General features: G+C 43.9%; 3 protein-coding genes across 3 annotated transcripts; 2 read left to right on the top strand and 1 right to left on the bottom strand.

Moving 5' to 3' along the window:
- Positions 1-5094: 5094 nt before the first annotated feature.
- GL218_02469 (putative ATP-dependent helicase C23E6.02) lies at positions 5095-7823 on the top strand (the record flags this gene model as incomplete). The annotated part of the gene is made up of 4 exons (XM_033578988.1): positions 5095-5125; positions 5245-5858; positions 5905-6384; positions 6441-7823. 4 exons carry the CDS (start codon positions 5095-5097, stop codon positions 7821-7823), a joined length of 2508 nt encoding a protein of 835 aa, XP_033437947.1.
- Positions 7824-9301: 1478 nt separating this feature from the next.
- Positions 9302-11335, bottom strand: GL218_02468 (Mediator of RNA polymerase II transcription subunit 17; the record flags this gene model as incomplete). Its single annotated transcript, XM_033578987.1, has 2 exons — positions 9302-11009; positions 11076-11335. 2 exons carry the CDS (start codon positions 11333-11335, stop codon positions 9302-9304), a joined length of 1968 nt encoding a protein of 655 aa, XP_033437946.1.
- Positions 11336-13270: 1935 nt separating this feature from the next.
- On the top strand, positions 13271-15870 carry GL218_02467 (ATP-dependent 6-phosphofructokinase; the record flags this gene model as incomplete). The annotated part of the gene is made up of 4 exons (XM_033578986.1): positions 13271-13987; positions 14045-14512; positions 14567-14654; positions 14777-15870. The coding sequence occupies 4 exons, from the start codon at positions 13271-13273 to the stop codon at positions 15868-15870; spliced, it is 2367 nt and encodes a 788-aa protein (XP_033437951.1).
- Between the last annotated feature and the right edge of the window lie 3009 nt (positions 15871-18879).

Genomic DNA, 18879 nt, shown 5'->3' with positions numbered 1-18879 from the left:
CCATCATTGCTTAGAATCCTTAGCGTCTTGGGGGGGGTAGCAGTAGCTGCATATATACCGCTTATTAAATATAACCGTATTTATCCCACTCAATTCAAGAAGCCGCTCCCAATTCTTACGTTTAAAAGATTAAGTGACTCAAATATTTGAGTGGTAATATTACCGCTTACGGTTTAAACGCACCAATTTTTTTAAACGTTAGGCCAAAATGAGCCATATGCATGCGGTTCCAGCCAATGAGCGGCTCCTGCGCCCCTCATACTTTTTGCGCCTCTCCCATCTCTGCGCCGCTCCCCGTTTTGAGCCGCTCCTCCGTTTTGAGTGGTACGTATAGGGTATTATTACATACACCTTGGCCGCACAGACCCCCTTATACCCCATAATTACAAATCCACACGCGTGCCCGTAATATGTAACATGACATGCCCGTAGTCTATTTGAAAAACGCGTAACCTTCCAATAAAATCAATCATATACCATAACCTGTATTTGTAATCGTGACCATATAAAAAAATAAAAATAAAGTAAAAATAAAAATAAAAATAAAATAAAGTATATTCCCATACAAAAAAGTATGGGAATATACCTTTTAATATTTTATATATATATATGCACTTACCCGGAGCGGCTCCCATTTGGGAGCGGCGCAAAAAGTGTGAGAGGCGCACGAGCCGCTCATTGGCTGGAGCCGCTCACAGTGGGGGAGCCGCGCAGCACTTGTACCGCTCAAAAAAAATTGATTGGCTCAAAACACCGATACGTATGAATTTGGTGAGCTCCACGTTTTTCACTAACATTTGGGAGCGGCTCATACCTGGGAGCCGTATATATACTGTATATATACGGCTACCACTACCCCCCATCTGACGCTAAGGATGTGACTTAACATGTAGCGGCTTAAGGCAAGCCACAGCAGGGGAGAAGTCTGCATTAAGGGTTACCTCTGGATTGGCCAAGCTCAACTACAGCAAATGTTAGTAAGCTCTGTCCATCATCAATATGGCTGGGATTACCTTCTTCATATGTAACATGGCAATATTCTGCCCTAAGCAACTCCGACGTCCCCTACTAAATCCCATATGGGCAGCCTCCATGCGCCTCAGTTGTTGTCGATTAGAAATAAGCCAGCGTTCGGGACGAAATATACAAGCATCATCTCCAAAGATCTCAACATTGTGGTGGACCGCTATGGGTAAATACCCTACACTAGTGCCTCCTGGAAAGAACATGCCCGCAATAGTGACACCTCCCGTAGGAACTAGCCGCTCCATCGGCCACGTAATAACGGTGAACAGCCGCGTACCCTCTTTAATAACAGCATCTAGGTACGACAGCTTAATGACCTGTGAGGCACTAGGTATTTGCAGTATATCTGAGGGTACCAATTCTTCCTCGAGCTTCTAGAGTGATTCTAGGTTCTTAATTAAGTTATAGAGTATTGCCGTTACGGTAGTCGCCGTCGTATCGCCTACTCCGGATATTGTAGACATTAGCATACCTACAATACCCGCCGCGTCTAGCTGCAGGTGAACTTTGCCAGCTTCAAGAAATCTTTGAAGAAGATCTATATCACCAGCCTCGTCTTTCAATTGACCGCTCCTTGCCTTGATCTTGGATAAAGCCACCCCCACCATACGAGACGGCGCTCGTTTCTGACGCATGGCGAGAGGGTTACGATATACCAATCTCTCAAGCTTTGGGATCGAAGACCACCATCCCCAATGGTTGAAGCGGTCGCGCACGAGCTGTATTGAACCATCCACGTAGCCCTCAGCCCGAAGACATCCGAGCGGCTCACTAAAAGAAAATCGCCCCGCCGCGTCCATAGTGTACCAAAAGATCATCGATGAGAGGTCAAAAGTCTCCTTCTTACTTATAACATTTATTAATTCTTCTATCGTAGTATCAATCCACCTCTCATAGTCCAACACCCCAGTGGGCGTGAAGGCATTGGCTACCGATCGCCGCAATGCTCCATGACGAGTCTCGTCGGATGTGCTGATTAGGCCCGGTACCTCCTTACTATTCTGTATCCCTATTATCACCTTGTATGAGTCTGCCTAGGTGCCTATGCAATATTGGTAAGAATACGGCAGCACAGATACCTAGCCTTTGAGGTTACTATACCGTGATGAACCCCGCCCGACTTCCGTAGACAACGTTGATAACTTCCGGGTCGCTGATACTGATACTACGCACGCCATATCTAACTATGGGCCCGTATTGAGAGTGTAGGTCTAATAGTTTCTCCCTTAGTCTCCCATTATATTAATAGTAAGCCCTCCACAGATCTGTGCACCCCGCGAGGATCGGCCCTGATGCTTTACTGAGCTTTGTCCAATTGTGGAGAAGGCGGGCAAAGATTAGAGATACAATAATGATTGAAAAGGATAGAAATGAGAGAGTCATGTTGATTTTAAACGGATCTTTTGATATTTCAAGCCAATATGGATATGAGTAGAGAAACTGAGAGGTGAGGGTGAATTGTTTGTTTAGATATGGACCAGGAAATGATATGCATGCTTACCTCTCTGACATCACCTCCTTTCTATTGTTCTTCCGCAACACATGAGTGATAAAATGGAAAAAGTTCGGAGTTACCAGAGATTGTGATAACTTCGTATATCAGCAATGAGCACCTAGGTTAGGTGCTGAATAAAATAAAAGGAGTTCAAATGTATAACTACAAGTCTGACTAGGAATTAAGCATAATGATTTATATATTCATTTGATACATCCTATTCGTATGTATCAATAACCATATTCCATGTTCATAACCAACGAAAAAAGTTCCACCATCTCTTGATTGCAAATTACCATGTTGTAAGAATAACATAGAACGCCCATAATATGTTTTTTCTATTAGAGATCCATATTAGGATTGCGCGTGTCAACCCTTGCTCCGAGCTTCTTTGTAATCTCTTCCAATCAATACTCCTTTCACTCCTCAGTTCTCCGCCATCCCATTCAAAATAGCTAGTGCAATGGGTAAACAACATTCAAACTTGCGAGCTAGCGACAGAATTAGAATCCCAGTGTTTTCGGAGCAACACGATAGCTTCAATCTGAATAACTACCTTCTATCGTGTTGATAAAAAATAGAGGAATACTCGGTATATATGCCTTCTTATAGAATTTCGGGCGTGATGCTATTTGCCTGGGTGCCCTAGTAAGTATTAGAAGTCGTTGTGTTCTATCTCAATTCCTATAAGTGGCCAGGGAATTTCTGCTTTTTAAAGGGTTTTAAATAGCCTTTATTACCAAATAGTAAAAGCACTTGAAGTAATTATCCAAGAAGTAAAGAATATCTACGTTAAAATGGAAGGTTTTATTCGCCTATACTCTTGTTCAAATAAGCTAGATATATGGAAGAAAAGGGAGGAGATTTAGGAGTTTAGCTTATTGAGAGATAATTATATGAGCAACAGATCTTTTATTAGTATAGTCACTTGTTTATGTCACATCACTTGAAAGAGAACTCAGTTTATTGTGTAGAATTTATGAAAAATTATCTTTTTGATTAATCGTTATAGTCTCAGTTCCAATCTACTGTACATATCCCAGTAGGTATCTCTATTTCAATCTTTCTGCTCTCCAAAGTTATAGATCTAACCATGCCTATTTCTGCGTGAAGATTGCATAAATATTAATGACCCCTAGGTGAAATCTACAGATTTAGTAAACAAGTAAATGTTATTCGTCACAATATCAAAGTTTAAATGTCTTTATCAACTTGCCTTATATATCGAAGTAAGCCTTGTTTAATATACACTAATGAGCATTCTTGTTCCTTGTTCGCCATACTTGGGTCACCCACCCCTAACCTCCCTCTGGATAAATCAACCCCCTATAGACCCTTTCAATATAGCCATTTTCAGTCTAAAAGGTTTAATAGTTATAGTATAACCTGAATATATTGAATGGGAACATCATTATGCTACAGTCGATTGGCTATGTTAAATGTGCTTGGTCCAATATATACCCCCAAAACAGCTTTGACCAATCCTGTTTGATAAGGTAGAGATATGAATTCATCTATCAATTAGCCTCTTTATTAACATGCTAGCTGTCATCCATGTTACACATGTCTGCCTGAAGTCCACATAGCTCTTGACAGATGTATGGATTTTATGATAGGTCTACCCGTTACGTAGGGTACATGCAGCTATATGTTTGGTCTAAGTGCACGCAGCCAATCATATAAACCTCTCTATTAGGCGGACACGTTCCTCCTAGCAATTCATGTATCACAGCTGACAACACTTCGCGACCGCGACCGTGGGGAAATTCAGCCTTTGTACCTTCAATGTTCTTTTATCCTCCATAAATGCCTACCTAAAGTATACGTACCTTAAGTAAATACCTAAGGCAACAATCCACAATAGAAACCAGGATGCTCTTTCCCAGGAGTTGCTGTTGCCCCGGTACAAAATGCCATCATGACAACCGCGACTTCTTCGATTTATGAAATGACTGAGGCTGTTTCCTTAGTGATAAGGCTCTAGGCAAATTTTTACCTTAGACATCCAATCATGATTCATTTGGTTGAGCCTGCATGCTCACGGGCAACTTTGGGAAGTTGCATTGCTGCATTCTGCATGTAATATTTTTCTATATATTTACAGCCTTCCCTTTATACTTCAGTCATCTTGACTTTACACTTCGTGGAAGCAAAACGTTTAACTAGCAACGCGTCTTTGACTTTAGACGCGTATCACTCCTTTTAAGACGTTTTGTTTTTTTTTCTATTTGATTCTCCCATTATCCCCCACAGTTCACTCTCACTCTCAGCAACACCGTGATCATCGAGCCCTTTAGCCGTCAAGCAATAGGTCGCTCTAGTTCTCTGCATAGCTTTGGACAACCGGCTTGCACACACTTACTTGGCGTAAAGTTTTTCGACTACTATGATGCCCTGATCTTCACTTATATTTTGATCAAGCCAACGTCAGCCGTATTATAAATTGTAGCACCTCAGCCGAAAGCCCAAGTTACAATTACTTTACGCTAGCAGTTGCGTTACCCCCAACAACTACATCTCTTCCGCATAAATTCAAGTCACCAATAGCCCTATTCTTTGCCGATTAGTCCAACATGGCATCAGAGTACATTGAGCCTCAGAAAGGTAAAACATGTCTTAGTTCCTTAGTCTTCACCCTTCTCTTTTATCTTCACCTTGTACACACATTTCAGGTCTTATACACCTTGTTTGAAACTACCTTGCTAATTTTCCGCGTCTCTCAGCTGTCTATCAGGACACTGGTGATCCTATGTCCATTGCCTATACAAGCCAAGCTGGCGAGTTCCCTGAGCTATCTCAAGACATCGACTATTCCGCTACTAGGAAGCGCTCATTCAGCGAGTATCTTGAATCATCTGAGGATCTCGAGACTCCAATTAGCAAACTCCGTTGCGTTACTATAAGCCCGCCCATACCTGAGCCGACAGCTTCATTAACCACAGCAGAATCACGAGATCAACTAGAGATCAAAAATGCAAACCTTAGGATGCTAAACAATTGGTACTGCTCTTTTACAGAAGCAACAGCGCCTGGTAATAATCTTAAATCTTTCCTCGATGAAGCTTCCCTCTCCAAGAACGGAGATAGCTTTGAAGGGCTATTTTCGAACTTCCAAGCCGACGACGCTCATCCGAACCTAGCAGGTTCTCTAAATGCTTTGCGATATCCCCTTTATAAGCATCAGCTAATAGGGCTGGAATGGATGAAGAAAATGGAGCTAGATAAGGAGAAGAGGGGTGGCATACTTGCTGATGACATGGGTCTTGGAAAGACACTTTCGGCTATTGCTCTGATGGTTAGTCGCGACACTGAGCCGTTTCGATGGTCCAATGTAAAAGTAAGTATCTCTTCAATGTTAATATGATCTATGCTAACTATTACAGACCAACCTCATCATTGCTCCAGTATCCCTGCTCAAGCAATGGGAGCGGGAGATTAAGCAAAAAATCCTGCCTGGCTACCAGCTAAAAGTTTTTATACAGCATTCTAGAAAGAAGAATTACAATCAGCTCCGCCATTATGATGTTGTACTGACTAGCTACGGATTGATCGTGTCTGAAGTCAAGAAGAGGGATCAATACATCAGACAAGCGAAAAAGGAGGGACGGGAGGTCGATGAGGATTACTTGTCTGAGATCTGCCCATTTCTGAGCCAAAAAAGCCTCTTCTATCGCGTTATTCTTGATGAGGCACAGTACATCAAAAACCACAAAGCCAAAGTTTCAAAGGCCGTTTGTGAGTTACAGGCCAAGTACCGTTGGTGCCTAACAGGGACACCAATGCAGAATGGGCCAAACGAACTCGCCGCCCTTGTCCGATTCTTAGGGATCGAACCATACTGCGTGGTTGAAAAATTCCATGCAGTAAGTTTACTATTAATGAGAATCAAAGTGTCTAGGTGGCTAACAGTATTGCGCAGGAATTCAAATCCCTGCAGCCCGGATCTAAAGGCAGCCCAGACGAGAAGAGGAGGGCAATGAAAACGTTGCAGAGTCTCCTTAAAGATATTCTACTTCGACGAACAAAGAAGTCTAAGATTGACGGAAAGCCTATCGTCCCGTTGAAAGAGAAAATAGAGGTCATTGATCATGTTGTTTTTGATCCTGATCAACAGGAGTATTATGATACTCTTGAGAAGGATGCCCGTGTCCAGTTTAGCAAGTATCTCAGGGCTGGCACAATTGGGAAGCATTATACCAAAGTCTTGATACTCCTTCTTCGGTTACGCCAAGCTTGTTGTCATCCGTATCTGCATCTCACTGATCTAGAACTAATCGTACCCGACATCCCAGAGGAGCAGGCAGAGGAGTCTGCAAAGACCATACCCCCAGAGGTAGTCGAGCATATTAAGGAAACCGAGCTCTTCCATTGTTCCGTATGTTCTGATGTCGTATCAAACCCTTCTATCATGTGCCCTTGCGGAGATCTGCTCTGTTCGCACTGTGTTGAGGCATTTATGAACATGCTTAGGGAGAGGGAGATACGCACGGCAGGGGATGAGCGCAGCTTAGAGTGTATGGCCTGTCACAAGCAAGGCAATTTCACACCAATCAAGTTCGATTCATTCTTGAAGACATACCAGCCTGAGCGGCTTCAAGATGAAAAGGAGTCAGAAGCGGGTGACACAGATGACGACGATGATGATTCCGACGATGATTACGAGGTTGATCTTAAACCAAACGAGCTTGCGAAGTTGTGTCAGCGGGCAAAACACAATCAGCGAGCCCACAAAAGGTACATGCGAAACCTTCGTGAAATCTGGCAGCCATCGGCTAAGGTAGCCAAGTGCTGTGAGCTCATTTCGACTATCCAGAATACTACGGGAGAGAAGATTATAATTTTCTCGCAATGGACCATTTTCCTTGACCTAATTCAAATCTCAATCGAAGATGAACTTGGGCTTCGGGTTGGCCGCTACGATGGTAGTATGACAGCAACCAAACGTGATAAGGCAATTAGTGAATTCACCGAGGATCCCGAGGTGAAGGTTATTTTGGTGTCTCTCAAAGCCGGAAATGCTGGCCTCAACCTGACAGTAGCCTCACAAGTTATTATTATGGATCCGTTCTGGAATCCCTACGTCGAGAATCAGGCCATCGATCGCACATACCGTATTGGTCAACAGCAAGATGTTACAGTCCACCGAATCCTTGTCGAGAAAACCGTGGAAGATCGGATTATGGCCACGCAGGAGAAGAAGCGTCGAGTCGTCGAATTTGCTCTACAGAGCGAAAATGCGATGAAAGATATGAGCAAACTTGGTACTGAGGATCTCGCATTCCTCTTCGGCATGGATTCCTAGCCACGAAATCTAGGACCTCAAAGGATATAATCCATACAATACCTCATTGTACTAATCACGACTGGTTTCTATTTTTATAACCAATCATTACCTTATGCTTTTTTTTTCTTTTCTCTTCTTTTCTTCCTATCAGTTAGATGCCAACGATTCCTGATGATATTCAGACAGAAAGAGGACCATTTTGTTGCTTTGCGACGCATGGCTCTGGCACAACTTACCATCTGCTTGATTCACAGGCAATGGATCATTGAGCGGATGAGCATTATAATGGCGGTTTGACAAGAGGTATACTGTCTGCCTAGGCTTACAGTTTAGTCGGTTACCTAAAGGAAGGATGAAGGATATTATTTCGTACACGATCCTGCCTCGCGGCGAACCACAGGAGACAGACGATTTGTTTGTACTAAGGGAGCATGGTGTGTAAGGATGGCTTTTGTAGTAACGAACTTGCTATATACGGTTCTTTGATTGATATGATTGTACTCTCCATAGTCATACTCACGACTTAATAAGAATGAGTGTATTTCTTTTCCCATTCGATTTTCGGTAATCCTCCGTACTCCTATCCCTTTTTATGACCAAGTGCTAGCTAGCACAATGCGCTCATCCATAGCTTGCCTACATTGGATATCAAAATCACAGTATGGGCCTTGCTCAAGTCAACTAGTAATAATTAACCAGGTCTCCATATGTGTCTCGTTGCGAAGAGGTAAAACATTGCATACAATATGAAACCCGTTTAGGTAAGGTACCTAGGTAAGTTAGGCGCCTAAGGAAATATCAGATATCACAAGTATACATAGGTATCTCATATAAATAAGGTTCTTTGTTCGCTACGTTAGAATAAATCTCCCTAGGTTAGTCTATTATATTCAAACATTATGTAACTACGTACCTACCTAGGTAGGTAAAGGCGAAGAGTACCTGTCTTAAGTAAAGTACTTGTGCTATTGATATACGCAACGCCTTTGTTGTGGATGTCTCGATGGTTCAGGGGTATATTTAATAGGGGTTAGTGGGTCCCAGAACTTAGGTACCTACCAAGGTATGTTCATGAATAGTAGATACCTAACCTATGGAGGTATTTTAACAGTCAAAATTAGATAGAAGCAGCTCTCATACTGGGTTTAGTGTTAGTTGGAGCAGTTACACGAGATATTCAGCGATCAAAGCTCATGATCCCTTATTTGTAGTTATTAACTTTGAATTATCGAGCCTTATAACTAGTATAGCTTGTAGAGCTAATTCTATACCTGGGATTTATATATAGGTAGGTATATACCAGATGCAAAACCTTCTGCCTCACTCAGTTTTCGGAGAACCCTCTTCGGTAATAGAAGCCTCCTCAAAAAGGAAATTCTTTTTGATAGCGAAGCCAAGTTTAGTTAGTCCATATGACACCATTCCACATTGGGGTAGTCGACTAGGGTATAGGAGGAATGGATAGAACACTCGTCAACAATGATGTCGTCGAATGTCTAATTAACTACGCCGTCGCCCTGATGTTGCGAATAACTCTGCATAACTTGGACCACGGCATCAATAATACTGTCCCCTCTCTCATCTCCGCGGTCTGCCCTCCATGTCCACACGCGCCTAGCCGTGTGATTGCCTTCCTTCCATCGCCCGTCGAGGCTTAGGATAAGACGTCCATCGCTATCCTCCGTGATATTAACCCTTGCCTCGCTGTCATCTCTGTCAACCACGCCGGGACCATGCACTGTCTCGGTCCAATGTATATCGTCTCTTCCCAGCTTCTCTCCAGCAGTTCCTGCAAGAATTTGTGTTAGGGCGCGCAAGATAGCTTGTTGAACATAATAGATAGCATCTTTTGCGTTGGGATACGCTTCGCGATTGAGATCGGCGGGTGGGTATAGATCTTCCAGGGGATTTTTCGCTCCCTGATTCGTAGATGTGGCGCCTTTATTACTCTCCGCGGTGCCATTTTGAGGAGGAAATGGCGTTAGTGAAATATTGAAGTGCATCTGGATGTAAGGGACGACCATGATCCGGGCCCGCCCAAATATTCTGACTTCTGGTGTAATAGCTAGCTCAAAAGCAGACTCGAGACGGCCGGCGAGATAGTTAATAAAGTTAAGCTCGGTCTTGGGGTTGCGACGGGTTAGGTTGCCTTGCAGGAGTATAGGGGTGAGCGGTTGGGTAGCCGACTTGCAGGCAGCGGTAGAAATACCGGCCCGCTTTAATGTGAATACCAGATCGTCCAAAAAATCTATCATAGCTTTGCAGTCTCTGAAGTACTCTGTATTTGCGATTACTGCACGCAGAATAGCATAGGGTGATTGCATGCGATTGGGTGGGAGTTGCGCCATAGTAGTGCGCCGGTGATAGTTCTGCCGGTGCCCTTGGAATAAGAGGAACTGTATGTAGATGTAGTATGCCGTACATGAGCACTGCATATTTGTTATCCTTTCATTTGCGTTATCCGGTTCGCCAAGATCTTCGAGTGTGAGGATAAGATCTGTTTCTGGATCCTGCTTCCAAGTAATACTTGAAGAATCCGAGTAAACATCCGAGGAGAGTAAGGTTCGAGCTTCTCGATTAATCTCGTACCAAAGCTCCTGGTGAAAGGCCGTATTTCTGGCTTCACGTACTCGATCTTGTAAAGGCGCGTCGTCGGATACCCGTCCAGGCAAAGGTGATTGATCCACGATTATACCATTCTTCTTGAGGGTGATACGAACTCTTTGAGAACCCCCACCAACGCGACCCAATCCTAGACGGACGGTACCATCATCATTGCGCCTGAAGGGGGCAATGCTGCTGTTTCTAAACTCAGGCGCGGATTCAGCGAAACCAAACCGGACACCCAACGTATGTGCTTCGTGAGGCGCGGCACAAACAGCCCAGCCGCCTTCGCTAACAGTCAAGACATCGGCCCAGTACTTGGTCTCTAGCTGCATTTCTTTCTCCAGTTTCTCCGCAGCTGCTACAACCGAGTCCACCATATTGTTGACCCCCATGAGCCTCCACCCCGTTGCGACAGCTAGATCATCTTGCCTTCGCGTTTCGGTGATATTGGATTCGTTCAACTTGGAAGCTCCTAGAGTACCAATGCCGACTAGTTCACGCAGCTCTGGCGACAACGTGCTCAAAGCCCGTGGGTCTTGTTTCGTAAGAAGGAGGGATACGAAGTCGAGACTTAACATGGCGGATTGGTGCGCGACTCTAGACAACTGCCATTAGTATAAATTTTCACTAATTACAGTTTCCTTCCACCGCGAAGGCGCTTACTCGATATTCTTTAGGAATTCTTCTCGCGCTGCTGTAACACTTTTCAGCTCTCCATCTTCATCTTCCTCCTCATCTGAAGACCCCTCGGCTTCAACGCGACCATCTTCCTGGGCTGCAATCTCCTCACGCAACTTAGCTTCCGTTACGTTGCGAAAGCCACCGCTTTGGGCACTAATGCGTGAGATGAACTCGCCGAGGTTCTTTGGTTTCTTGTCGCCTATAGGCCAAGGGCGCAACGAGAAAGGTGAGCTGGAGGCCATTTCAATTATTCGCCGACCTATATATTACGTTCGAACTAATGTTGGAATTGCGGGCGGGAGACTCAAGGAGCTTAGATGTGTGCCGTTGGAGCTTACATTTGATTGCGATTTCGAATATTGAAGATGAAGATGTAAAGAAACGGTATGTACAAAGTACATGAAGCTTAGCTGGAAAGCCGAGATCATGATTGTAACCAATGATTGGAAGCTTAACCTTGATGAGTCAGCAAGAAGCTAGTGCAAGGAGACTGGAGCTTGGTGATATGTATTTCCCCACTAGCTACGTACTCCTCTCTCTGCTCCCCTGCAGTAGATCATCCCAAGGTTTATGTTTGCATTTACAACACATGCTAATGTTCGTCAGGATGTATTTTTATAATATTTATCACAGAAGTCTTCTATCTCTTCAACAAACGAAATATCCTTCATGGTCATCTCATCTTTTCATAACAGTTTTAATATATTCTACGGTGTATTTTCGGGTATCGCCATCAAACTTGAGTCAATACTTGCCGACTATTTAATCTCAACAACTTGCTTCATCGCATGATCTAGGTTACTCAAGTGTACCCTTAATATGATGCAACTGTAACAACAACTAACAAAGTAGTTGGGATGGCTTCTTTAAATACATGTATTTTGCCGAATCATTCGAGAATATACAACATGCCGATCCTATGTATCATGTTATCTCACGCTAGAGCTACATTTCCATGTGGTTTTCTTCTGGAGTTCTGCCCAGTAGGCTGAAGATCGTCTCGAGGAGTTATTTCACGCAACCGAACCTATCGGACGCCAATCCATATATGTATAGGCCTATCGAGCGATTACCATACTCTACAGTTTTCATACATACATTTTTATCACTGCGGGAATTTCTAGCATATGCATCAAGGTATCTCTTGTCTGGGTATTGACAGGGAGTTCTTCAAACAGTCAAATAGAATGCAGCGGATCCTTCTCAACAAGACCTCGACACTACGTCAGGTGGGGATTGCCAATCGGACGCTAATTTGACTACCGTTCCATGGCGAGCTCCGTTACGTAGACATACATATTCTTCGATTATTCCCACCTGGTACGCACTGTAATGCTAGGTACCTAAAATGTTTCGATGACTCCTACTTAGGACAGAGCTAATAAAGGACCGACCTAAGTGCCTATTTTATCTTACGAGAATAGGAATATGTCTCATGTTGAATCGTAAATATATTATAGCAATACAAGCAACTATTCGTATTCTAGGTAATATAGGTATGTAAGTATGTAAATGTTTGGAAACAACAAAAAGAGCTCAACAAGGTAAAAATAACTCAGCCTCACCATCCAGCTACAATAAATATAATTAGGATTAAGGGTGCAGGTAGGTATTACGTTAGAGACTTTCCAATAAATTAGCCCAGACACACTGCATGTACGGAGCATGGAGAGGTAGTGAGGGGTTTATTTGTACCTCCACTACCTACGTAAGAGGGTTGATACTTGCATGGTGCGACTTCCTATAGCTCCCCCGCACTGATAGTTGATAAGAGCTTCTTTTGTTCACCATATTATCGTTTTTTTTTCTACTCGATCTAAAGAAATGACATACATGTATGTGAAATAGGTAAGTACATGAAGAAGGTAAGCCACTCTTTTTTTATTTCCCTCGTCACATTAATAACACTACTATCTCCTGATATATATTTTTTTTTCAGTCGCTCTCGCTTGCATGGGCTAATTAGAGCATGTAAAAGAACGCATTATAGGTCCTTGCAGTTCTAATTCCTCTTATTCGCCTACTTAACCTCTACTTTAACCTTTGGATGTGCCATCTCTTAGTTTAGTAGACCTCATATTTCCCTTTTATTCATTCATTCCTAAAACCTCGAATTTCGAACCCCCCCCCCCCTAAATCTCTTTACCTACGATATTATACCTAGAATACCTATCAGCATGGCTACAACAAAGAAGAAGATCGCCGTTATGACCTCAGGCGGTGATTCGCCAGGCATGAACGCCGTTGTCCGGGCCGTCGTACGAATGGCTATTCACATGGAGTGCGACCCCTATTGCATCTACGAAGGCTACGAAGGCCTAGTTCAAGGTGGGAATTTCATTAGAAAAATGGAATGGAATGATGTTCGAGGATATCTTTCCGAGGGTGGCACACTCATCGGTACCGCGAGATGTATGGCTTTCTACGAGCGTCCCGGACGTTTGACTGCCGCCAAGAATTTAATCCTCAATGGCATTGATGCCCTCATTATCTGTGGCGGTGATGGCTCCCTTACCGGTGCTGATAGATTCCGAGCCGAATGGCCTTCTCTACTTGAAGAACTGGTATCTACAGGCCAGCTACAAGCCAAACAGATCGAACCCTATAAACACCTTAACATCGTAGGGCTCGTGGGTTCAATTGACAACGACCTTTCCGGAACCGACGCCACCATTGGCGCCTATTCCGCTCTAGCCCGTGTATGCGAAATGGTAGATTATATCGAAGCCACCGCCTCCTCACACTCTCGCGCTTTCGTAATAGAGGTGATGGGGAGACATTGCGGTTGGTTAGCTCTGATGGCAGGCGTAGCTACCGGTGCCGACTTCATCTTTATCCCAGAGAAACCTAGGGAGGATAACTGGAAAGAGGAGATGTGTCAAGTTATTAGGAAGGTATGTGGCCAGACTTAATGGTGTACTCCAAAAAGGGGCTTATACTAACTTCACAAGCACCGAGACTGGGGCAAACGTAAAACCATTGTCATTATCGCAGAAGGTGCCCTCGACAGGCATGGCACAAAGATTACGCCTGAGATGGTGAAAGATCTCCTTGCCGACAAATCGGGCCTAGCCCTGGACACTCGCATCACAACTCTCGGCCATGTACAAAGAGGAGGAACCGCAGTGGCCTACGACAGGATGCTCGCCACGCTACAAGGAGTAGAAGCTGTCAAGGCTGTACTTGAGGCTACACCAGAAACCGAGACTTGTGTTATCGCTATTACCGAGAACAAGATCATTCGGAAACCTCTAATGGCAGCGGTACAAGAGACGAAAAAGGTAGCGACGGCTATCGAAGCTCAGGACTTTGACAAGGCAATGTCACTCCGTGACACTGAATTCTCCGACCAATACAAGTCATATATGATGACTACTACTATGGGACTTGACCAAGATATACACCTGGAGAATTCCAAGGTACGTTTATAAAACTACTAGCATTACTAGCGATGGACACTAACATCTCTATAGAGGATGAAAATCGGTTTTATCAACGTTGGAGCACCTGCTGGTGGTATGAACGCTGCTATCCGTGCAGGTGTAGCTTATTGCCGATCTCGTAAGACGCCCCCTTCGATTCATAGCCACCCCCTTGACAACGTCAATGGGTGAGCCTTCCAATACCTACCATAGCATATCCCCCTATGATATCAATTGGAAATTCTAACTTTAAGTTTATAGGCGGGCATGAGCCTCTCGCAATTCACAATGGCTTTGCTGGATTTGCCCGGCATCACGGTGACTCGCCATTAGGCGCTGTCCGGCACTTCGATTGGCTCGAAGTAGACGGATGGGCCAGCAAAGGAGGCTCTGAAATAGGAACGAACCGGGAGCTCCCGGAAGAGTCTGGTATGGAGCTAATTGCCAAGTTAATCGAGAAGTACGAATTCGATGCTTTATTCCTAATCGGCGGTTTCGAGGCCTTCCATTCAATCTCGCAACTTCGAAAAGCCAGAGCCAAGTATCCTTCGCTCTGCATTCCCATGACTCTACTTCCAGCAACCATTTCAAACAATGTCCCAGGCACAGAATATTCCCTAGGCTCTGATACTTGTCTAAACGAACTCGTCGCCTACTGTGACAAGATTAAACAGTCTGCATCAGCCACCCGAAGGCGAGTGTTTGTTATTGAAACCCAAGGTGGTCGTTGTGGATACGTAGCAATTCTAGGAGGATTAGGCGTCGGTGCGAGTGCCGTCTACATTCCAGAAGAAGGGATCAGTCTAGACATGCTGAATGCAGACGTCAAACATCTAAAGGAGGTTTTCACGAAAGATAAAGGCCAATCACGAGCAGGCCGGCTGATCCTTGTCAACGAGAAGGCAAGCAAAGTTTACTCAGCCAAGCTTATCGCAGATATCATCCGGGAGGAAGCTCATGACCGGTTTGAATCTCGAGATAGCATCCCCGGCCACGTTCAGCAGGGTGGTGTCCCCTCAGCCATGGACAGATGCCGTGCCGTCAGACTAGCTATCAAGTGCATACAGCACCTTGAGGAGTACGGCCCCAAGCCGCAGAAAACCCCGGAAAAGATAATTCAGGATCCTCTAAGCGCATCCGTCATTGGTATCAAAGGCGCACACGTGACCTTCTCGCCCATGGAGCAGATAGAAGATAATGAGACGGACTGGAAGAACCGACGTCCGACGGCAGCCCACTGGTTGGACAACAAGGAAGTTGTCGACATTCTCGGCGGGCGTCCTCCATACCCATTGCCCGAGAAGAGCCTGGTCGGATTGATAGCCAAAGATGCGAAGCGCGGACTTATTGAATAGTAAAACGGACTGGGGACTAGAGAATAGGACGGCCGGCTGGGTTGGGAGTTACAACATTGGGACAATACCTAGGTAGATAGATTGGTACGGTTATGCGAGCATGATTATGGTTTATTTTTACGGTTTCTTGAAATATCGTTGGGGCGTGTCATGAAGTTGACGTCCCCATTTCATGACAATCAGTCTATTTTTAGGACATCTGCTTATCAAAACAACGTCGTTATCATTGTCTTCAGACGAAATCTCATGTCATTATAAGTAAATCGTTTCTTGTGAAAATCTAGCAGGAATTCATATGGTTCAATATAGGACCTTATTGATAGTACCACGCATATGATAGATATGAAGGTTTACTATACGGTAGTGAGAGTAAATAGGGGTAAGTTATTGGTAGAGAAGTTCGACGCAATACCGCAGCCAATATTAGACCGTTGATATATAGCTAGAAATAATTTGCCGCAAGTATCTTAATGGATAATTCGCTCAGAGCGTTTTGGGTAAAACTCTTAGTTATTCGTATATCTCTCATGGCACATTCAAACTCTTACCTTTGCAATACCCTACTATCGTAAAGGACTTTTTACCCTTTATTAGCTCGAGATCCTATTGTTGTTCTTATTCATCTTATGTCCTCTCCGGTGTGTGCTAAGCGTTCGTCAAGAGTCCCAACAATGCAAGAAATATCCGGGATGTTTTTAAAGGTGTATTTTACGAGGTCGGTGCATGCAGGTCAGATATGACGAGGGGTTTAGTTGGTGCGTGATATTGTTAGCATCCGCACAGAGCTTCATAGAATTCCTCCTAAGGGGTTCTTGTCGACCGGTTATGATTCTAGCATAACCTTGTGTGCTAGCAGAGTAACGCGGATGATGAACTCTTGCCACGTGAAGTGTATGAAGACTGGATGAGGGGGGACAGAGCGTTTATATAACTTCAGCCTCTCGGGACCGTATGTGACTTGGCCAAGAAAGAAGCGACCCATCAAGTATTTATAGCATATATAATCTGGGGTAGAGGGCCTATCCGATTGGGTAAACGGGAGAATTATGCGTAGCTGTTTCAACACATAGGTACTCAGACTTTGTCTAAAATCCTAGTAAGCAAAGCCGCCGTTGTGCTGAAGCAACCGAGCTTAATCCAGCACTTCGGGACTGAATCATGAATATAGTTTCGAACGAAACGGCAATTCATGCAGGGATATCAGCCACGCCTGAGTTTACTTGGACGGTAAGCAGCGGGTAGGCACCGTCGCTATTGTGTTGAAGTACTCCTGATCCTTGGTGAAGCTTGAGATAACAGTCACAGCCAAATCAGGTGCTATGTTTCTACATAAGTTCAGACTAACCAGCTCCGCCCTCTAAAATTGAACCTCGGTCCTTGGCAAATTGTAATTGGATACAGATAATCGAGAGAGAAAAAAGCCAGAATTAAAGATATGTTATCTATGAGATAAATGAGAAGCTGAGAGTAGAAAAGCTAACTATATTTTAACCAAGATAGAGAACTGACACAGATCAAAATCATTAGGAGACTGGAAGAGATAAAAGGCAAAAGAGTCAACCTTGAACAGAATGAAAGTTGGTTTCGCCACAATATGCAGTGATTACGCCCCCAGCAAGCCACACCGTCTCAGAATTAGGAAGGAGAACCCGGCGTGTCTCGGAATGCCCGGCCGAGGGCACGTGCCTTTTCTCGATTTTCAAACGCCAGCAGCTGCTATTCCTGGAAATTCACTGTATCTTGTACTTACCTTTTCCAGAACTAACGGGACTTATGTCTTATGAGTTTTGTAAGAAAAGAAATTAACATTTCGAAATGACGGAAGTAAGGATATATATCTAATTCCAACTATGCGTTGCGAATGTATGAAAATGAATAACTATGGTAATTGAATTTTTGTATTCGATTGCTGGACTCCGACTCGGAATTTCACATGCTTTAAGTTGCAATCGGATGAAAAGTCCCCCTGCTACCAAGTTCGTCTCAACCCGAAAATACTACCTACGACGTCAGATCTATAAACGAAGACGCGTCGAAAAAAGAAGAATGCGACTTTAAACCTGCCAGTTTAGCCTCCAACCACTTCCAACATACGAGTGTTTTTTATAACTTATTGCCTCCTAGTTTAAGACAGGTCTAACAGCTCGTGCAGCTTCAGTCCTTTTATTATAAAGTACTCAATTGGCCACAGGCTGTGCCACCCGCTAATTTATATAAAATACTACCTGCGGTAAACTTCGCTGTTACTATGTACCCATGGTTCGAAGCATCTTGTAGCCCCCAAGAGACAACTTTACCTTGACAACGCTATATAATTACCTAGGTAACTAATATATCGTTGCATCAACAATTTAACTACCTAATGCTAAGCACATAGTTATATTCAGTCAAATCATATATTCCCTTCCAAGTTACTACCTCCTACCTAGGTATTAGAGCTTACAATTAGTTCTTAGAAGAAGCCAAGCTACCTATGTAATGGTCTAGACATACGATGTAACTACGTATTATCTCACCTACCCGATTCATTAAGCCGGTCTAGGCTAGTATTGCCAATTGTCGATCGAAAAGTAGGTATGCTACTAACCCTGAATCCTTCCCGTTGCAACGCCCTCTCCAGACCCCAGGTCCGAAGGAGTAGTGAATGAAAGCGTTGGTAGATCAGGATTACTTGTTCCAGGCTTCACCCTAATCGATCAATTGGGGTGTATTTTATCCCTGCATATATATCATCTACACACTTAGGTTAGTGGCTTACCAGATACGACTTGATACCTAGGTTAGATCTCATCAGTCCTATTTCTCATAATTTTCTCTCTTTTCTCATCTCATTTTTATCTTTTCCTCTCTTTAGCTACTTCTATTTGTTTTATGTGGTTTGTGATTGCTTAAGTTTTATCCTACTTCTATCGTCTGTACTTGGGTATTAGCACGATAATGGCTATGATTATCACATGCTAGCTTTCTCTCGACATATCATAACCTAAGCGGATCCCGACGAGCCTACGC

This window comes from Daldinia childiae, assembly GCF_008694065.1.
Source record: "Daldinia childiae strain JS-1345 chromosome Unknown Scaffold2, whole genome shotgun sequence".
Lineage (NCBI taxonomy): Eukaryota > Fungi > Ascomycota > Sordariomycetes > Xylariales > Hypoxylaceae > Daldinia > Daldinia childiae.
This window is presented reverse-complemented; position numbering and strand designations above follow the sequence as displayed.